General features: G+C 38.6%; 1 protein-coding gene across 1 annotated transcript in view; it reads left to right on the top strand.

Annotated features, from left to right (window-relative positions):
- The first annotated feature begins 2649 nt into the window (after positions 1–2649).
- RFC1 (replication factor C subunit 1) overlaps positions 2650–16730 on the top strand; it is a 45450-nt gene continuing 31369 nt past the window's right edge. The window contains exons 1-4 of the mRNA XM_064449304.1: positions 2650–2754; positions 8641–8769; positions 10482–10557; positions 12621–12740. Coding sequence (XP_064305374.1) covers positions 2752–2754; positions 8641–8769; positions 10482–10557; positions 12621–12740 — 328 coding nt within the window. The 5' untranslated portion in view covers positions 2650–2751. The remainder of the gene's footprint in view (positions 2755–8640; positions 8770–10481; positions 10558–12620; positions 12741–16730) is intronic.

Genomic DNA, 16730 nt, shown 5'->3' with positions numbered 1-16730 from the left:
GTTATGAAAAGAAGTAGAATTCAACCCAAACTGTCAGTTCCAGGAAACATGTTGTTGTGTTTTCCTAATCATCTCAGCATTATAACACTACACATCTTTGGGGCAATTCCTAACCCCTGAGGCCCTTTGGACACATATGAAGCTCAGAATATCTCTGTTCCATTATAAAGATTTCCTAAATTATCAAGTGTATTGTCCCCTAAAATTATGTTACAGGTTTACCTGCTTTATACTTCAATTAAGTTTCAAATAATTCAAGTTACAAATGCTGTAGAGTAGTACAAGTAAAACATTACTCCAAAACTTACAATGAAAGGTGATTTCATTTTCAAAATTGTATTGCTATATCAAAATAAAAAGGAAAATAAAATGAACGAGAAAAAAATAACAAAAAGAGAATATATTTTATTTTGCAATATAATAAAATTTATTTTTCTTATAAACCTCCTCCTCTCTCAATAAAAGAGACAAAGCCTTCACTAATAATAACAACAGTAGTCCTGGTGTTGTCTAATAGGGGGAAAAAACCCTAAAGCTTGAGAATTAATATTTCAATTATTTATTCATTTATTTTGGAAAATAGCAACATAAAAAGGCAAATAGTCTGTTATTTTCAGAAAAGTAGAAAACAAATCTCATTTCTTTATTTGTCTTAGTTGTAAATAGAATGATGACATTGAGTGTAATTTAGCTACTTTTAAAAAAGCTTTACTTTTAGTTGGGTAATATGCCTTTAAAACGTGACCCATGATCAATTATGAAGCTCAAAAAGGATATCACCTTTATTTTATCTTGCAAAGTGCATCATAATACGAGTATTCCGTTTTGTTTCCTACGGCAGAGCAAGGTTTTTCCCATTTCCAGTGGTTTCATAGCCATGCATGTAGAAACAGAGGTATCCTTTGTCTCCCCACCATACCCAGGAGTGAATTACAGTCATTCCAGGTGTTCAGTCTGATCTCCTTTTGTAAAGGGTTAAACTCTTGCCTTCCAAGAAACATGAACATGTCACAAGCCCACAGATACTGCTCTGCTGGGTGTTATTCTAGGTAGCTCTGTCAACCACAGAGATAACCACCTGCAATAATTCTTTTAGCATTATTTAAACAGTTTGTCTGGCTCTTACGAACGTCAGCCGTTTTAACTCCTCTTTAGTTCTGGTATCAGGAATCAGCACAGCTTTAAAAATTACATAACGAGAAGTAAATATGTAAATACAAACATATTGCTGGAGATGATTTTCTAAAGTGATATCAGTTTTGTTTGCATAGCCATTATAGGTGAGTGCATATGGAATAACTTGCAAAATGGGCTGAAAAGCACAGCCCGTCCTGTGGGTCTGCTTTTACAGCCTCGCTCTGTCATGTGTTTTTTATGCAGAAATCCAAATTCACAAGCTATGCTAATCTTGAAAATATGAGTCCATCTGACCGTGTGCATTCATAAAAGAACAGTAGCAATTTCTATACAAACAGGGTCTTACAATTACCTAAAGGCCAATTTAAAGAATTAAACAGGAATGGTAATAGTTATTTAAATCCCTGTTTTCTCAGATTGGACAAAAAGATCTGACTTTTATCTCTATATAGTTATCTTTGCTGGAGTTTGACCATGCCACCAAGTAGCGGCGTGTCTCTTGTTCTTGAAAAAAAACCCTGTATACAAAGTATACAAATGATAGCACTGGAAATTGCACTGTGAGACAAATAGAAATTGAGCTTGTACTCTTCGCTTTTTTTTATGAGTTGTTTTCTAAATAAATGGCAATATTTTTAATGTCACAAATTCCCCCACTTCTTCTCCAAGACTAGCAATAATAGCAACTCAGTAGGTTGGCAGAATCTAAACGTCAGAGAAGTAATTGAGAGGGGAACTTTTTATTTGGTTTGCACAAGTTTATTCTCTCCCGGTATTGGGCAAGTAGAGGAAAAACATGGAAGAAAACATGCAAGATTTCATTAGAAAGTGATTAGAAATCAAACAGTCGGTGGGTGAAGATGAAGCGTAACTTTCCAGTTTCTCTTGGACTCCTCGGATGGGGACTCCAAACTCTCCTAAGCCTTAAGGCATGGGAGAAAATACCGTGGAGGAATTAAAGCCCGACGCTTCCTGCACAACCAGGAACGAAGAAAGAAGGGACCAAATCACATTTATTACAGGGAACTGACTTTTAGGCGCTGTGCTGATTCAGACAGACTCCTGGTGACTGCACTGCCGAGTTATTAGCTGTCCACCTATTTAGGATGCTTCGTTTGCCCCAGGGCATCGCAACCCGATACACCTCACGGAGGCCTGGCGCTGCTCACTCGTTTGTTAACGCCTGCCAGCTCGGCCCTGTCAGAGGACACACCGACCCGCCGCGGAGCCGCGCGCCCTCAGCCCACCATTTTGACTCGCGCCTCCACGCGGGTTCCGTCCCTCTGCCCCCAGGCCGGGACGGCCGTAGCTACCCAGCCTTCCTGCCGGGGCCCGGTGGAGCGGTTAAAATCCGTTAAACCGCCACTGGCATCCGCACAGAAACCAGGAGCGGGGAGAAAACACACGGCAAGCATACCCCCAACGGCCTCGGCCATACCCCAACGGCCGCGGGGCCCTGCCCCGCCCCGCCCCGCCCGTCGCGGCTGTGACGGCAGCGCCGCGCGCCGGGCTGCGGGAGTTGGCGCGAAGGCGACAGCGGTGGTGGGGGGGTGGTGAGGGAGGCATGGAGCCGGAGTCATCCCGCTAGCGAGACACACCGCCGCTGGCAGCAGCATGGTGAGCCCGCCCCGCCGGGGGCCGCCCCCCCGCCGCCGTTCTCCCGCGGGCGGGGGAGGGAAGGGAGCGCTGCGCGGTGTGGTGTTCCGCCGGCGGGTGGGCGTCTTCCCCGGCGCGTGACTGCAGCCCCGCGGCCGTTGCGGCCCGATGGGGGCTGAGCCGAGGCGGGACCCTCTCCCCTGAGGGCGGCCGCGGAGGCCCCGCGCCGCGGCGGAGCGGAGGGGAGCGGCCGCCGGCCCCGCCGCGCATCCGGCAGCGCTCCCGCGCTTCCCGCCGCTCCCGTCCGCGGGGGCCGAGGCCTGGCTCCCCACGCGTGGCCGAGGGAGGCGCCGGCGATTGTGTCCTTTCCCCTGGGGGTGAAGCGCCTGAGCCTCCCCAGCTTCCCTCCCGCCTCCCGGGAAACCGGGCGGTGAGTTAGGTGTGGGCCCGGACCGTGCCCGGGCGGTGGGGGGGGGAGGCTTCTCTGAACGCAGTCTGCCGAAGGTTTAACTCTTCCTTTAATTTCAGTAAGAGCATACACGAGGGCGTTTCTGCTGCCGAATTGGACGGTGTGCGATATTTGCCGGGAAACAATTCAAGTGGGGAAAAAAAACCACCCTTAAAAGTATAGAAGTAGGCACTTGTTTATAAATAATGACGGATGCAACCCTCAGTAGGACGTAAAGACTTTGTAAATACAAATATGTGTGTGTGTGCGCTTTCTCAAGTGCTGCTCGCTGGTGCAGCCGTTACAAGATAGTATCCCCTCTTCACCTCTGCCTCAGATAAATTTGCCTCTGCTCAGATGGAGTCTCTGTGCGGATGTTTTACTGGCTCGGCTACAAATGGCACTCAAAGACAGCTAGGTTCAACTTTGGGTTTGGACTCTTCATAGACTTTAACCTTGCTTATATTTTACATCTGATGCACAGCAACGATGGGCAGTACAGTCCGAGTCTTTCACAGTACTGACAGAGGTCTGCCAGCACTAAGAATCCTGAAACAAACTGTGATATTTTTGTAGTTTGATATAGGGGTGGCCGATGACTTTAAATTTCTGTACAAGGACCAGTCTGGATCTCCTGTTCTCCTGCTATCACCTCTTTAGAAAACTGATGTTACTGGAAGACTTGCTTTTTCCTTTCCTGCCTTCCTGGGACAGTCTTTCTCCCTCTACCTAGTCTTCTGAATGTCACACATCTCACAATGTCTGGCGCTTCCCTAGATGGAAAGAAGACACCCATCCTTTTGGGGGGAGGATGAGTTGCCTCAGCCCTTTCCCTTTTCAATGCTGAAGAGAAAAGGCTGTACGACCATCAGTGCTGCAGCTGCAGAGATAGAGGCCAAAATGCAGTGATGTTAGTAACCGTGTAACCTGTTCTGCCTGAGCAGTGACAGCACAAGTGTATTGGAATTTGATATCATACCCTTGGAAACAGACTTTTAATGTAATGTCAGATGTAAGTAGCCCCTGTTGGATTGGTTCTGCAGCATCTTCTCAGCTGTGTTGCACTGATGTGTGTAGTTACGCAATGAACTGATTTGTCTTAGAAGGGATTTATTTTCGTACGCAGATTAGTGGCCTGACCCCGTTCACAAGCAGAGAGCTATACTGGTCCAACTGAGGGACTGAATGACCAGGAGTAGGGGCTACTTGAGCTGCCTCCAGCTGCGAGTGACACTCATATGGCCAGAGCTGTAGCATCAGCTGGTGTGCACTTAGAACTGTGACACTGCACGAAAAATACTGTATAGTACCTGTGCTGCAGTTACCACTATTGGTGAACATTAATTAAGCAGGGTTACCCAAGAAAATATTGGGAAGTGATACCACAAATTTGATTTCAGTTAGTGCAGTTTTTCTGGACACACCAGATGTCGGAGCAGAGTTTGCACAAAACTTGCACTGAAATAGGCAACTGTAAATAAATATGATTCTTTTGATGCAAGGCCCTCATGGGCACACTTCAGAATACCTGAAATAAGGTGCAGTACTTTCTATTGCAGTCATTGAGCTAGGTTGGTGGAATCCAGTTTTCTATCTTGTATTGTGTTTTGATGTGTAAATTGAATTATGTGATGTTATTTTGGAAAATATTCTGCCTTAGCGGACACTAGTCTTCTATAAACATTGTGCCTGTTATGGTTAGGCTGAGATGGTTCTGTCATCCAAGTGTTGGAGTAGTTGATCTTTGGTTTAGGATGCTTTTGAAATGCAGGAAAAAAGCCAGTATGGAGCGTTAATGACTTTTAAAACTGATTTTCTTGAGCTGGGTATTTATTAAAGTCTTAAAAGTCACTCTGACAAACCTTTGAGTAACCAGTCTCTGTACTACCTAGCAAAAAGGTTTCAGTTTCTATTAATGTTATTTCTCCTCAGTAAAACTGATGGATACAAAACTTTCAAGAGAAAACTTGCAACCTGACATGATTAATTTCTATGGCCTTCTCTTACTGCGTGAGATGGAGGATTTGAAGCAGTAGTCAAAACTTGCAGGAGCTAGCTGGCACAGCCATTACATCATTTGATTACTAAGATAGCTCAGCAGGAAGCCGTGTACCTGAACACAGCTTTTTAGGCTGTTCAGATGCAGCACCCATGGGGAGCCACACTAATATAGACTCCTCGCTTCTTTAATTTTAGTCTTCTGGGTGAGGGGACCACCTGGGACAGCCATGCTGGCATCTCTAGGATACCCAAGGCTGATGACTCCTTGGGGAAACGTCCCGGAAGGAAACTTGCAATTTATATTGGTACATGCCTTTCCTTATTTCAGTGAGCACAGATAAAAGCTAAACATATGCAGTTTTGCCACCTGGTGAACTAATATTTATATACCAATAAGATGGTCAGTCAGAGTATGTTAAGTAGATAAACCCAGAATAGAGGCAAGTGATCCTACGTGGGACCTAAGCTTATATAATACTTTATAAATAGTCTTCAGACTTGTAGGATGGGAATCAGTCCGATACATACTTATACTGCTTCATTTCTGCAATTAGTTATGCAACAAATTATGGATTTGCCTGGCATTGCTTAATAAATGGCATGAAAAAATTGTCCCTTATTTCACCCTCTTGGGTGAAAGCTTCATTGAAAGATAACTGTTGTTGCACTGTGGAGCATACTTTTCTCCTGAGCAATTCTGAATTCATCATCTGTTATAGTCCAGCAGTGGATAACAAGGTTGTGTTTTCTTGTGAAGAGCAAGGTAGCTGAAGAAGATTGGAGGTTTTGTAACTCTGAAGATTGAAGAAGGTTGTCAGTTTTCCTTTGTAGCTTAGGGCTGTATAGTTTAGTCACTCGGAAGTAGATGGTCTCTATGGGAAATTAAAATTTACTACCCAAATACAAACTTTTATTCAGACACCTCTAGGTGGCTTGTGTGCTTTTATATTCACAGTATTTTCTGAAAAACACCTTAGCACAAGCATGTATCAGTAAAAGAAAAGGGAAAAAAGCTGCCAGTTTTTGAGGACTGAAATGCAGTTTGTGTGAAGAGGATAGAACGAGTTGTGTTAAAATAGGGAGGCTGTTTTGGAATACACAGCTGCTGTAGCACCATGGTATTTTCAAAGAAAACAGTATTTGTATGGATGGTGGTTTCTTAAGAAATAGGTAGAAGATGCTGCTTTGAATAAAACAAGCAAGCAAAATTGTTTATTCTCATTTGATCTGTTGATCTAATGAAATACTACCTGTGTTATGAAAGACAGTAGCAGTTGACTGTCACCCATTTATTTCGGATGTTTGTGAAGTGATCTGGGGAAAATAGCTTGTAAAGTTGACCCGGATTAGATACTATTTTTCAAAAGTTTGAAGTGGCAGTTTAGGTCCTCTATAGCACGTTAAATGTAGCAGGGCGTATAGCCATGACATTCATTTTGTGACTTGAAGGTATTTATGAAGAGCTAACTTGATACCTCATGAGAACTGATGAGGCAGAAAATAATTTACGTGTTAAAATTTGGGCCTTAGCAATTCAGGAGCTGTGATACTAAAATTGTGGAAGAAGCTGGGGCAGACAGGTCAATTTAATGTATTTTCTTTACTAAGTCTGCATTGCTTAAATGGGGAGACAATGGTATTTCCTTGTATAAATGCATTTTTAAAAAATTAAATTATTGCATGCGGTGTTTGCAGAGCAGCTCACTTACTAGTTAACAGATTTTAGTTAAAATACTAGAATTAATAGAGCGTTACTATTGATCTAAAATTAATTCTTCTCCAGGTATTTTAAGACTAAAATTAACAACTATAAAAAAGAAAACAAAACTTAAGGTCACTTTATTTTGCAGCTATGTAGTAAGTATTTAAAATATTTTACTATGTCAAAGATCTAATGAGACTTGTAATCAATTCTTCTCTTGCATATGTTACCTTAAGCCTGAAAGTAAGTCAGTGATAATGATTGAGTGATTGAGTCCATGAACCTGCTTTGAGACCTTTTAAATAGATGCTTTCTTGAAACCTGTTAGCTCTAGGTATCGACACTCAAAATTTCAGAACTTATATAGTACTACATTTATATTGTAGGAGTACATGTAAACTAGCAGAGTGTTGCAAATTTATGCCTCAGGGCATGAATTCCATAGATGGAAATGTGTGAAGTCTCATTAAGGAAGAATGCTTCCCAGTTTACCATTGTCTGTTTGCTGAATCCATGTTATTATATGCAGGTAAAATATAATTTTTACAGGAAATAGCATTTCTGATTCTAGAAAATTGTTTCAAGCTAAATATACTAAATAAATCTATACATGTCCCATATTTTGTGTATGCTTTCAGATTACATAATCCATTGATTCTAAGCCCTGTAGGCTCTGCTAATCCAAATCCAAACTGCCAGGGAGCTAGCTGGTAAGAGAACAGGAGCCTGAAACACCCCTTCTTGACAATCAGATCTATGGACATTTCTTAAGAATTTACTACTTTACTTGTAGTTCCCTGTAATCATCAGAAACTACCCAGATGAACTCTATGATGGGGAACAGCTGTCAGCTGGGTAGAATATAGTCCTGTGCCACACCTTTTACCTGCTGTATATTTAGGCCACATGGGGTACTTTTTTTTTCCTCTAAGATGGCTACTGCCCCTGGAGGTAGTGATACTAACCAGGTACACATTGTCTCAATTGCTTTTTAATAAAATGGAAACATTAGATTTTTTTTTTAGCAGAAGTCAGCTTTGGTTTTGTGTGTACAATATTGCTTTTAAAAATTGAAGGTTCAGCTGCTGATTTTTCAGATTTAGAATGCTTTTTTTTTGGTTGTGCTGTTGTCAGATAATAAAACAAGGTTACACAATGGACCTTTTTGGAGCTCTTCATATTTAATTCTTTCTCTTTATTTAAATCTTATTTAAATTTGTTTCTTGCTGGTTTTTTTTTTTATTGAGATGAGAGCTACTGTCCTAAATGTATAAGAAGGTGGAGGATGCAGTATGTTCCACTACTTGCCTGCTTTCTGGTTCTTGGTCTTTTTTTATCTTTTTACATTGGACACTACTTCATACCTGAGTTGATCATTTAACCTATAAAAATACTTTGGACTAGGTTTATGATGATTAATTGGGGGAAGAATTAATTATACGTCTGTCTTAAGTCACTGTACTTCAGTGCTAATTGAAGTTTGTTTTGAAATGTGTATTTGTGAAGATGTCCAACTAAGGGAAAAATAAACTTTTTTTGATGACTCAAAGACAAAAGAAAGGTGGTGGTGTGTCTGAGCAGCTATGTTTAAGTAGCTGGTCTTTGTTTTCTTGATTGTAAATAAAATGTCCAGGTCAACAAATATATATAAGGAGCTGCTGAGAAAGTAACTTAAGTGCATTGCTGTTTTGTAGTGTGAAACTTCTAAGAGCTATCTGTATTTAAAAATCGATAAATCTGTTTTCCCCTTTACTAGGATATCCGGAAATTCTTTGGTGTTATACCTCCTGGAAAGCAACAAAAACGTGAGACTGTGAAAAAGAGTGAAAAAATCAAAAATGGTGAAGAACCTTCAAGTGGAAAGAAAAAGGGAAAGGAGGCTAAGGTTAGTTATGCTTTTCTTATTTGTGAAGTGTTTGGTTTCTCTGATGTAGGATTGTTCATATCTCTAGCATTTTTTTAAAGTTGTAGTTCTTCCTATATACTCAAAAACCAGACTATGTGTCAGTCATTTTTATAGGCATGTGAGGAAACTACCACTCAGTATTAACCTCTAGCAACAAAACTTTGTAGGTGGTGAAGAAATTTGACAATTTAAAAAATATTTGGGTTGTAGGGCAAAGGAGACGTAGGTAGAAGTTGTTAGGTTAGGTGCTAATGTAGGAACAACCTGATGTATTTGAAGTTATTTTAGCTGTAGCCATAGTTCTCTAAGTAGCTCTGCTTATTTAATTTTTAATTTAATTAAGATTGAGGCTTAAGTGCAGCAGATGCAGGCATGTCATAAAGATGTCATGCCTTCAAGTAAGGTAAAAGTCTGTGGTGTAGGTGCTCTCTGACCAATCTTTGACATGGTGTTTTTTTTAAACACCTATGGGGGAAACATTAACGCTGCCTTTCTTGGACAGGGTCACTTATGTAAATGTGATGCAAAGACCAAATTCTGTAAAATGGCAGGTTAAGGTCAGACTGGGTTCTAGTCTGAGTACTTTTCATGTTAATCATCTGTACTGGTATAAAAAAGAAAGGGAGTGGATAAAGAGGGCTTTAAAATCTCTTAGAGAATGGAAGGATTTCTAATAGGATGGAATGTTTAATGTGAAGCATCAAAATCAAGAAGTAAAATGTTACTTAAAATATTTTGACGGTATAATTTCATTTTTTCAAAGTGAAAGTGAAGAGCCATTTAGTGGAACTGAAAGACAGCAATTATGTGATCTATTACTTTTACTTTGCAATTCTTCAATTATATCAAGGATTTAACAGGTTTCAGATTAGAACTGAATGTGAATTTTAAAACGTGTAGTTATGTTTATTTAGAATTATATTTTTAGAAGCACTTACAGCTGTGTATGACTATAAAACAAGCATAGTTGGTAGTTTGATAGGCCCAGGTCTTATCTCTGCAGCTTGTGATTTTTTTCTAAACATCAAACCAAAACAAAAAAAACTCCAGTCAGAACTTGGGACAGTTTAATACTAGCTGCTGCTAGATTGAACATGTTTGTCGACTGTGACCATTGGTGCAATCTTTTATGGTAGTTGCACTTCGTAATGGGTGAGAGGAGAAGCTGCAAGCAACCAGAACGCCGAATAGGAAGCCAATCTAGCTTCAACTGTTGTATATGCTTTTTTACCTTTTCCAGCTGGCTATATTTTACTCTGAAGTTGTGTTGAATTCTGGTGGTTACAGCAAAGCCATATCCAGAATGGAACCAAAAGTGAAAGCTGAATTCTGTACCAGTAACTTATTGGCCTGTACCACCTCTGTTTCTGGTGGGATCATGCAATTTCTTTCTTGGATCAGAAGTTGGAAGTGCTTGAAAATCTGTTTGTGACATTAAACTTGAATATTTATTGTCAACACAATCATGTATGGTTTGCTTGGAACACGTTTAGCTTTATTGCTGCAGTTTCTTATTTCCTCTGCCCTGCACCTTTCACCCTCCCACTCATGAGTTAGCACAAGACTCTTCGTCAACGTGATTTTGGGAAATAAATAATTTCTTAGAATTTGTTTGAAACTCATAAATTTGAATGTGTAACTGAGCTTGAAAGACCCGTTTACTGATTGAACTAATGGACTGTTATTCTTAGGTGGGTAATTCACCCAGTGAAGATGATTCCAGACCAAAGCGGACAAACAAGAAAAAAAGAATAATATACGATTCAGGTAGTGTTCACAGTTGTTTCTGAATGCTCCTTTGTATCTTTTGCATCAGCATTCAAGCTCAGTTAGGTAAATGGTACATCTGAAAGCAAGCTGTGGTTTGTTTGGTTTTTTTAGTAAATGCAATTAAAAACATTTTTCACAGTAATTATTGCTGGATAGCTAAATATCTTTGATAATAATAAGAGTGCAAAGTATGGCATGCATATAACGTACGGTGCAAAGTAACTTTTACCAAACCCTCTGTTAAAACAAAAACAAACAAAACAAAAAACCTAAACCAAAAAGTCCATTCCCCCGCCCCCTCCCCCCCAAAAAAATTAAAAAAAATTTACTACCTGAACCATCAAAGCTCCAGAACTTTCTTTTTGTTATGAAGAAGTATATACATTGTGGGGAGGTTTAGGTTTCCTGTTCTGTTAGGGATAAACAACATCCTAGGCTGGGTACAGGGGGCTCATCATATAATATAATTTCACATTTCTCTGCGTTCTGTGAACATAATATAGGAGATTGTTTTAAAAGGCTAATTTGTGTTTCCATATGCATCTTTCTCTATTAAAAAAATCTAGTAAATGTTCATCCTATAGTTTTAAATTTACAGTATCAAACACACAGAACATAGTTTAAAGCACTGCTATCACATTCTAAAAATATTCTTTGGAGTATTATAATCAGGGAAACATCTTTTATAGTACTTGTATCTTAAAAAAAATGCCAGCAAACAAACCCCCCCCAAGCACCAAAAAGCATGACCCCATCCAAAAAAGCCCCAAACCCTTGCATATCTAGTTAGCTTAATTTAAAAGCTTGAATTTTCTAGTGTAATCTTTCTGAGCTGTTACATCATGTGACCCTTCTTTGATTGGATTCTAAATCCTGAATATTTCTTGTGAAACTGTAGAAAAGATTTCAGGAGTTTCTACAATTTTTGACTCTTACTGAAGACTGCAGCTTGAATTTTTAGAAGCAATCTTTTTAACTATAGAAGATGGCTTCTCCTTGTAGAAGAAAAATGATCACACATCTGTCAGAGTAATGCTATAGTATACAGAAAAACATGTTCAAGTCTTCAAGAGAAACTGTTCTATAGACAGTTCCTGTTTAGCAGTGAGGAACAGCAGTAGAAATATTTCTGCATTAAAAGGTGGAGTAAAAAAGCAATGTAAAACTCAACTGCTGGTTTTAAAGTGCTGATACTGTCTAGATATTTTGCAAATTCTAGTCCAGTAATAGTAGGGGAGCAAAAGAGAAATGGTGCTCTAAGTTCTTGAAGATGGAAGATTGTGTGTGTTCTACCTTTTTTTTTTTCTTTTAATAATTGCAATATATATTAGTGTTAAACATGGAAAAAGTTAAGCTCTGAAGGGTAGTCCTCTGTTACACTTGCTGGCTGCCTTGGCTTCTTCAGTTTGTCCTGCTTACTTATTTGGATGTTGGGATAAATAATCCATAGTAGTCTAAGTTTGGCATCTTGACAACTTTTGGGATACGGAAAATGGTCAGCAAGGTGAATGGCAGTCTGCCAGCGTTTTGAAAAATCAGAGTACAACCTCAGGGATCTATTTTAGCCTGTTGTTAGCTTTTGGAATAGGTGTCATGGAATACACCAGCATAATATAATACTATATAAACTTAATCAGGCTAATGAATCTATGTTGAAAGTTTGTTGTGGTGCTTTTTTTTTGGGGGGGTGTCAGTGGTGTGTTTTTTTGTTTTTAAGTGATCTGATGTAGTACTCTTGATGGTTGCATTCCTTTTCAGAAAGGTTTTTATACAGGCATAGCAGTTCTTGGAATAAGTAAGAAAATATTTCTTATGTAAACAAAACCCACTGTCTAGACTGAGTTCTGACCAAACTTTGTCATTTATATGCTGGAATAAATGATGGCTAGGCTATTATATGATGGAGAAAAATGAAGATGTGCTCTGACCTTCGATATGATATGTTTTTCTCACTCAATTGAATACGTGTGAAACCGTGTTAACTAATGTTATGTGATCTATTACTTAAAGCCTGTATGTATGTGGTGTAGATCTACATTTATGTTGTGGTCAAAATACAGATTCAGAAGAGGAGGTGCAGTCAGTGAAAAAATCCAAGAAGACACCTGAGAAAAAAGCAGCTACTTCAAAACTTGGTAAAGTTCGAAAGCAGGATCCTGTTGTTTATATTTCAGAGACAGGTAATAGAAGAAATATATCATTATATGTTCAGTTGTAGGGGGGTGGATTATGTTACAAATGGGATGGATTGTTTCAGTAATACACTCTTAAATATGACCATAAAACCTAATACTAAGAAAGACAAATCATGTTCTCCTAAAAAAAAGCTAACCAAAAGCACTTCAGAGGTTTAGCCTCAAGTATTGTAAAGTCAGGAGCAGGGTAGAACTCAGGTGATATTTGCTAGGTTGATTTAAATATGCATATAATTTCATGAGCTAACGCTTCCCTGGTTCCTTCCATAGGGGAAGGAGTTAAGTAAAGGAAATATTTTTAATATAGTTAAACTGCTCACTAGGACACTTTGTGAAGTGACTGTTGGCTGTCATAAATAGGTTTGAAAACCTCGATTTTTATTTGACTTGGTATATGACTTTCCATGTCTTTAATCTCTGCCTAATATGTTGGTGACTGCAAAAGTTCTTGGGTTTAGGAAAAACTGGAATTGGAAAATACAGTCGTAACAAGAACTTGCATTATACCTTGTATATACCGTCCTATGCCATACTTGTGAGTCCTGGATTTCACCTTTCTAAATTCTGTAGCTATTTTTGCCCTTGGGGAAAGGAGTGAGTGTAATTAACCATTCTTGGTCATTTTCAGGTCTCCTGTAGCCTTCTGAAAAAATTGTGACAGTGATTAACTGCTAAGTTCTCAGCAGAATTTGATTTAGATTCAGTCTCTTCTTTTGAAGCTGTATAATTAAACGTAAAAGGCAATCTTAAGCCAAAAGTACCATTCAACTGAACAGATATGGGCAAATTCTGTCAGTTTGATTGAAGAGTCTTATGCATTCGTTTTCATTGTTTGCATGGTGGTTATTCCTTAAAACTGCTTTCAGTGTTGCTTCTTGTGTGATTCTTGACCTTGGTGCTCTCAAGAGGAGTTTGACTGTAAATTTATAGGGAAGACATTAATCTACTATTACGGAAGTTTCATCCAGCAGAATTGTCACTAAGTGTGTTTCCTTCCCACCTCCAAAACAAAAACTGATAGTGATTTCCCCCCCCACCCCGCCCTTCCCATGTCCTTAATTCTATCATGAAGCAGTTTTGTTTCCAATTACTTCCTTAATATTGTGTATTTTCCTCTACTATATTGGAGATATTATGGAAATGTTTTAGTGGCATTAGCTACTGTTGTTTCATAGGTGAATGCCAGTTTATGTAGACTCAGTCTTTATTATGAATTTAGCATCCTTAAAGGTATGCCACCAGAATAGGGGAAGCTACTCAGGTTTTGTGAATTCTGTAAAAATGCATCTGAAAGAAGGTTAATAGAGGTTCTAGTATTTAGCTTAATATTTCAGTACTTCTTGAAGATGGACTTTAAAAGTACTTTTTTTGGCATCTGAGAGCAGTTAGCTGAATGTGTATGCATGTGCATATTTTTGTTATGTAGAGTTGTTTGGTTTTAAAATTTTTTTTCCTTTTTTTATAATTTGAAATGCATATGAGTGCTTGCAACTTCAGGGCTGCTTCTACTACTGGTTGTTCCCTTATCCCATCTTAACTAAGAGATCTGTTAGTGGCACTTAAGCAAAGATTAAGAGTATACGTGGGCTGAAAGAATTCACTTACTAAGATTTTGACGATAGGATGAATTTAATTCCTGTCTTACTGAATGGCATAGATGGCAAGCATCTTAAATTTGACTCAGTTAATTTGTTAGATTAGAAGCTTTTTGAATTGTCTACTGTTCAGAGCTGATAGCATCCCAGTTTAAGTCTCTTGTCATGTTAGGTTCATTTTTTTCTGATTTGCTTTTAAAACAGAAAGGTGTCTTTCTGCACTGGATCTATTGTCTTTCCACATTGATTTGTAATAACACAGATAAACTGAGGTATTTTGCCATTGGATACTGGTTACCACACTGTGCTCACGTGTACAACACAGGCTGTAGAATTTCCTGAGAGTTGCAACACTAGGTGGACACATTTTGGTCGCAGAGGTGTTTCTTAGAGTGGGTGAAGCATTTCTCACTACTTACCCTACCTTAGGCTTGAAGTGAGAGAGACTTAGCTTTTTGTCAGTTGCTGCTGTGGTTAGATGTACTTATTACATCTGGTCTGAGTTCAGCTGGGTCTGTAATGATCAGGTTTTCTGTGTTTGTCTCCTAGATTGGGTTTCACTACTTTGCCGGCATGGATTCTTAGAAACTGTGATAAAATTAACAGACAGGAATATTGATAAAACATAGTTTTCAAGTGTTAGAATTCCAGGAGTTCTTTTGTGATCCCTCTTTGAGTTTTAGGATGCATGAAAAGTAGACACAGTTCCTGGGTATATTATATTTTTTTGTAAGATCATTTCTGAACATAAACATTGCCTCTCTATGATCATACCATGTATTTTTAAAACAAAAAAAGTTGTTTGCTGCAGCATCCCATTAAAAGTGTGGCTCAGGGGGCTTTTTTCCTATACCTTCTTCCTCCTTAGGCTCTTTTCAGAATAATTGTTTCTAAGATGGATTGTGCTTCTTTTACATGTCCTAGATATTTGGCTTAGCATTAGCTGTACTATGTCATGTATTCAAATAAGCTCAGTTTTCCAAAGTATCCTGAACATTTTATCTATCTTATTGGTCCTTTTACTTAAAACTTTGTTTCCTTTGACACTTTTGCCAACAATTCTTTCCTAATTAAAAAGGATCTTTAATGTCATTGATCCCAGAGTAGATAAATTATCAGGTTCCTGGGGAATAAACAGTGCATATTTAGGTTTATTATGCAATTCAAGGTGGTGTAATCAAGTTTTTCTGCACAGGGATACCATGGGAACACAGGTCAAGGTTATTAGTGAAAACCATGGCTCAAGGTTACTCTTTAGATAAGAGTGTTAAGTACACACAAGGTGGCCTTAATAGTCCATGACTAAAACAATGCCTTTATAACCTTGAGACTTAATGCTCAAATTTTGTTTATATTTAATCTGTATAAATTGTTTTTTTGGGCTTAATGGAGCTGTTAAACTGAGGGTGTTTCAGTGGTATTGATACAGCTATTGGCTTGAGGCAAACATGTTTTTATAAGAACAAGAATATAGAAATAGTAGATAGAAAAGATCCTAATGAAATTTGTAGGCATTTGTCCTTTTCTCTTTTTTTAGTGTTATACAGCTGAAAACTTAAGAATATGCTTGTTGGACTCGCTCAAAAGTCAGAATCTCATTCTTGAGGGCTCTGTCAGTGGCAATGTGTTGAAAGAGCCTTTTGGCACCAGTCAGTCAGTAGAAGCTTGGTAGTTAATTGCCTCAACCCATTTTTCAGTTTCATGTGAAGCTTTCTTCCTCTTGCTCGAATTTCTTTTCAGCTCTTCAGTACAAGTATGTGGGATACAGCTTTCTTGAAGAATGTTTGGGGAATTAACTTTTTGGTTTGTATAAGAGTGGATTGATGAGATTATTGCATTGCCTTTTTCTTATTAGCTTGTGAAGTTGTCTTTTTTCTTAAAATGGCAAAAAAAAAAGAAGAATAGTTGATTTTTGTATTTGTATAAGAAATACTATTAAAACAAAATTAAATTGTTTACTGGTGGCTAAAGATAAAGTGAGTTATTCTAGCAGGTAACAACGGGGGAAAAAAGAGCCTTTCTTTTTGATAGAACAGTCTCAGTGGATTGGGAAAAAAATCCAAATGTTTGTTGTATTTGTTTAAAATAACACTTTGTTTGACTGTTTAATGAAGTATGGAACCTTGACCTTTGTTTGTAGAAGTTGACCTGTTATTAAGTTGTGTTGAACATCATCTGGTTTCATCACAGGTGGTTATTTGGCAGGAATTGTGACTTCACTTTTACTGAATACTTAAATCTTCCGTATACATTGTATAGGGGTAATTATGCATATGTAGCAATTGCCTTGACCACTCGAATGTTGCAAAATACAATTTAAAAAGAAAAAGCCCTGTTCTATTGGTAGGCTGAATTATTTACAAAGCTAGAAAAATCAAAG

The sequence above is a fragment of the Phalacrocorax carbo genome, chromosome 4 (assembly GCF_963921805.1).
Source record: "Phalacrocorax carbo chromosome 4, bPhaCar2.1, whole genome shotgun sequence".
NCBI lineage: Eukaryota > Metazoa > Chordata > Aves > Suliformes > Phalacrocoracidae > Phalacrocorax > Phalacrocorax carbo.
This window is presented reverse-complemented; position numbering and strand designations above follow the sequence as displayed.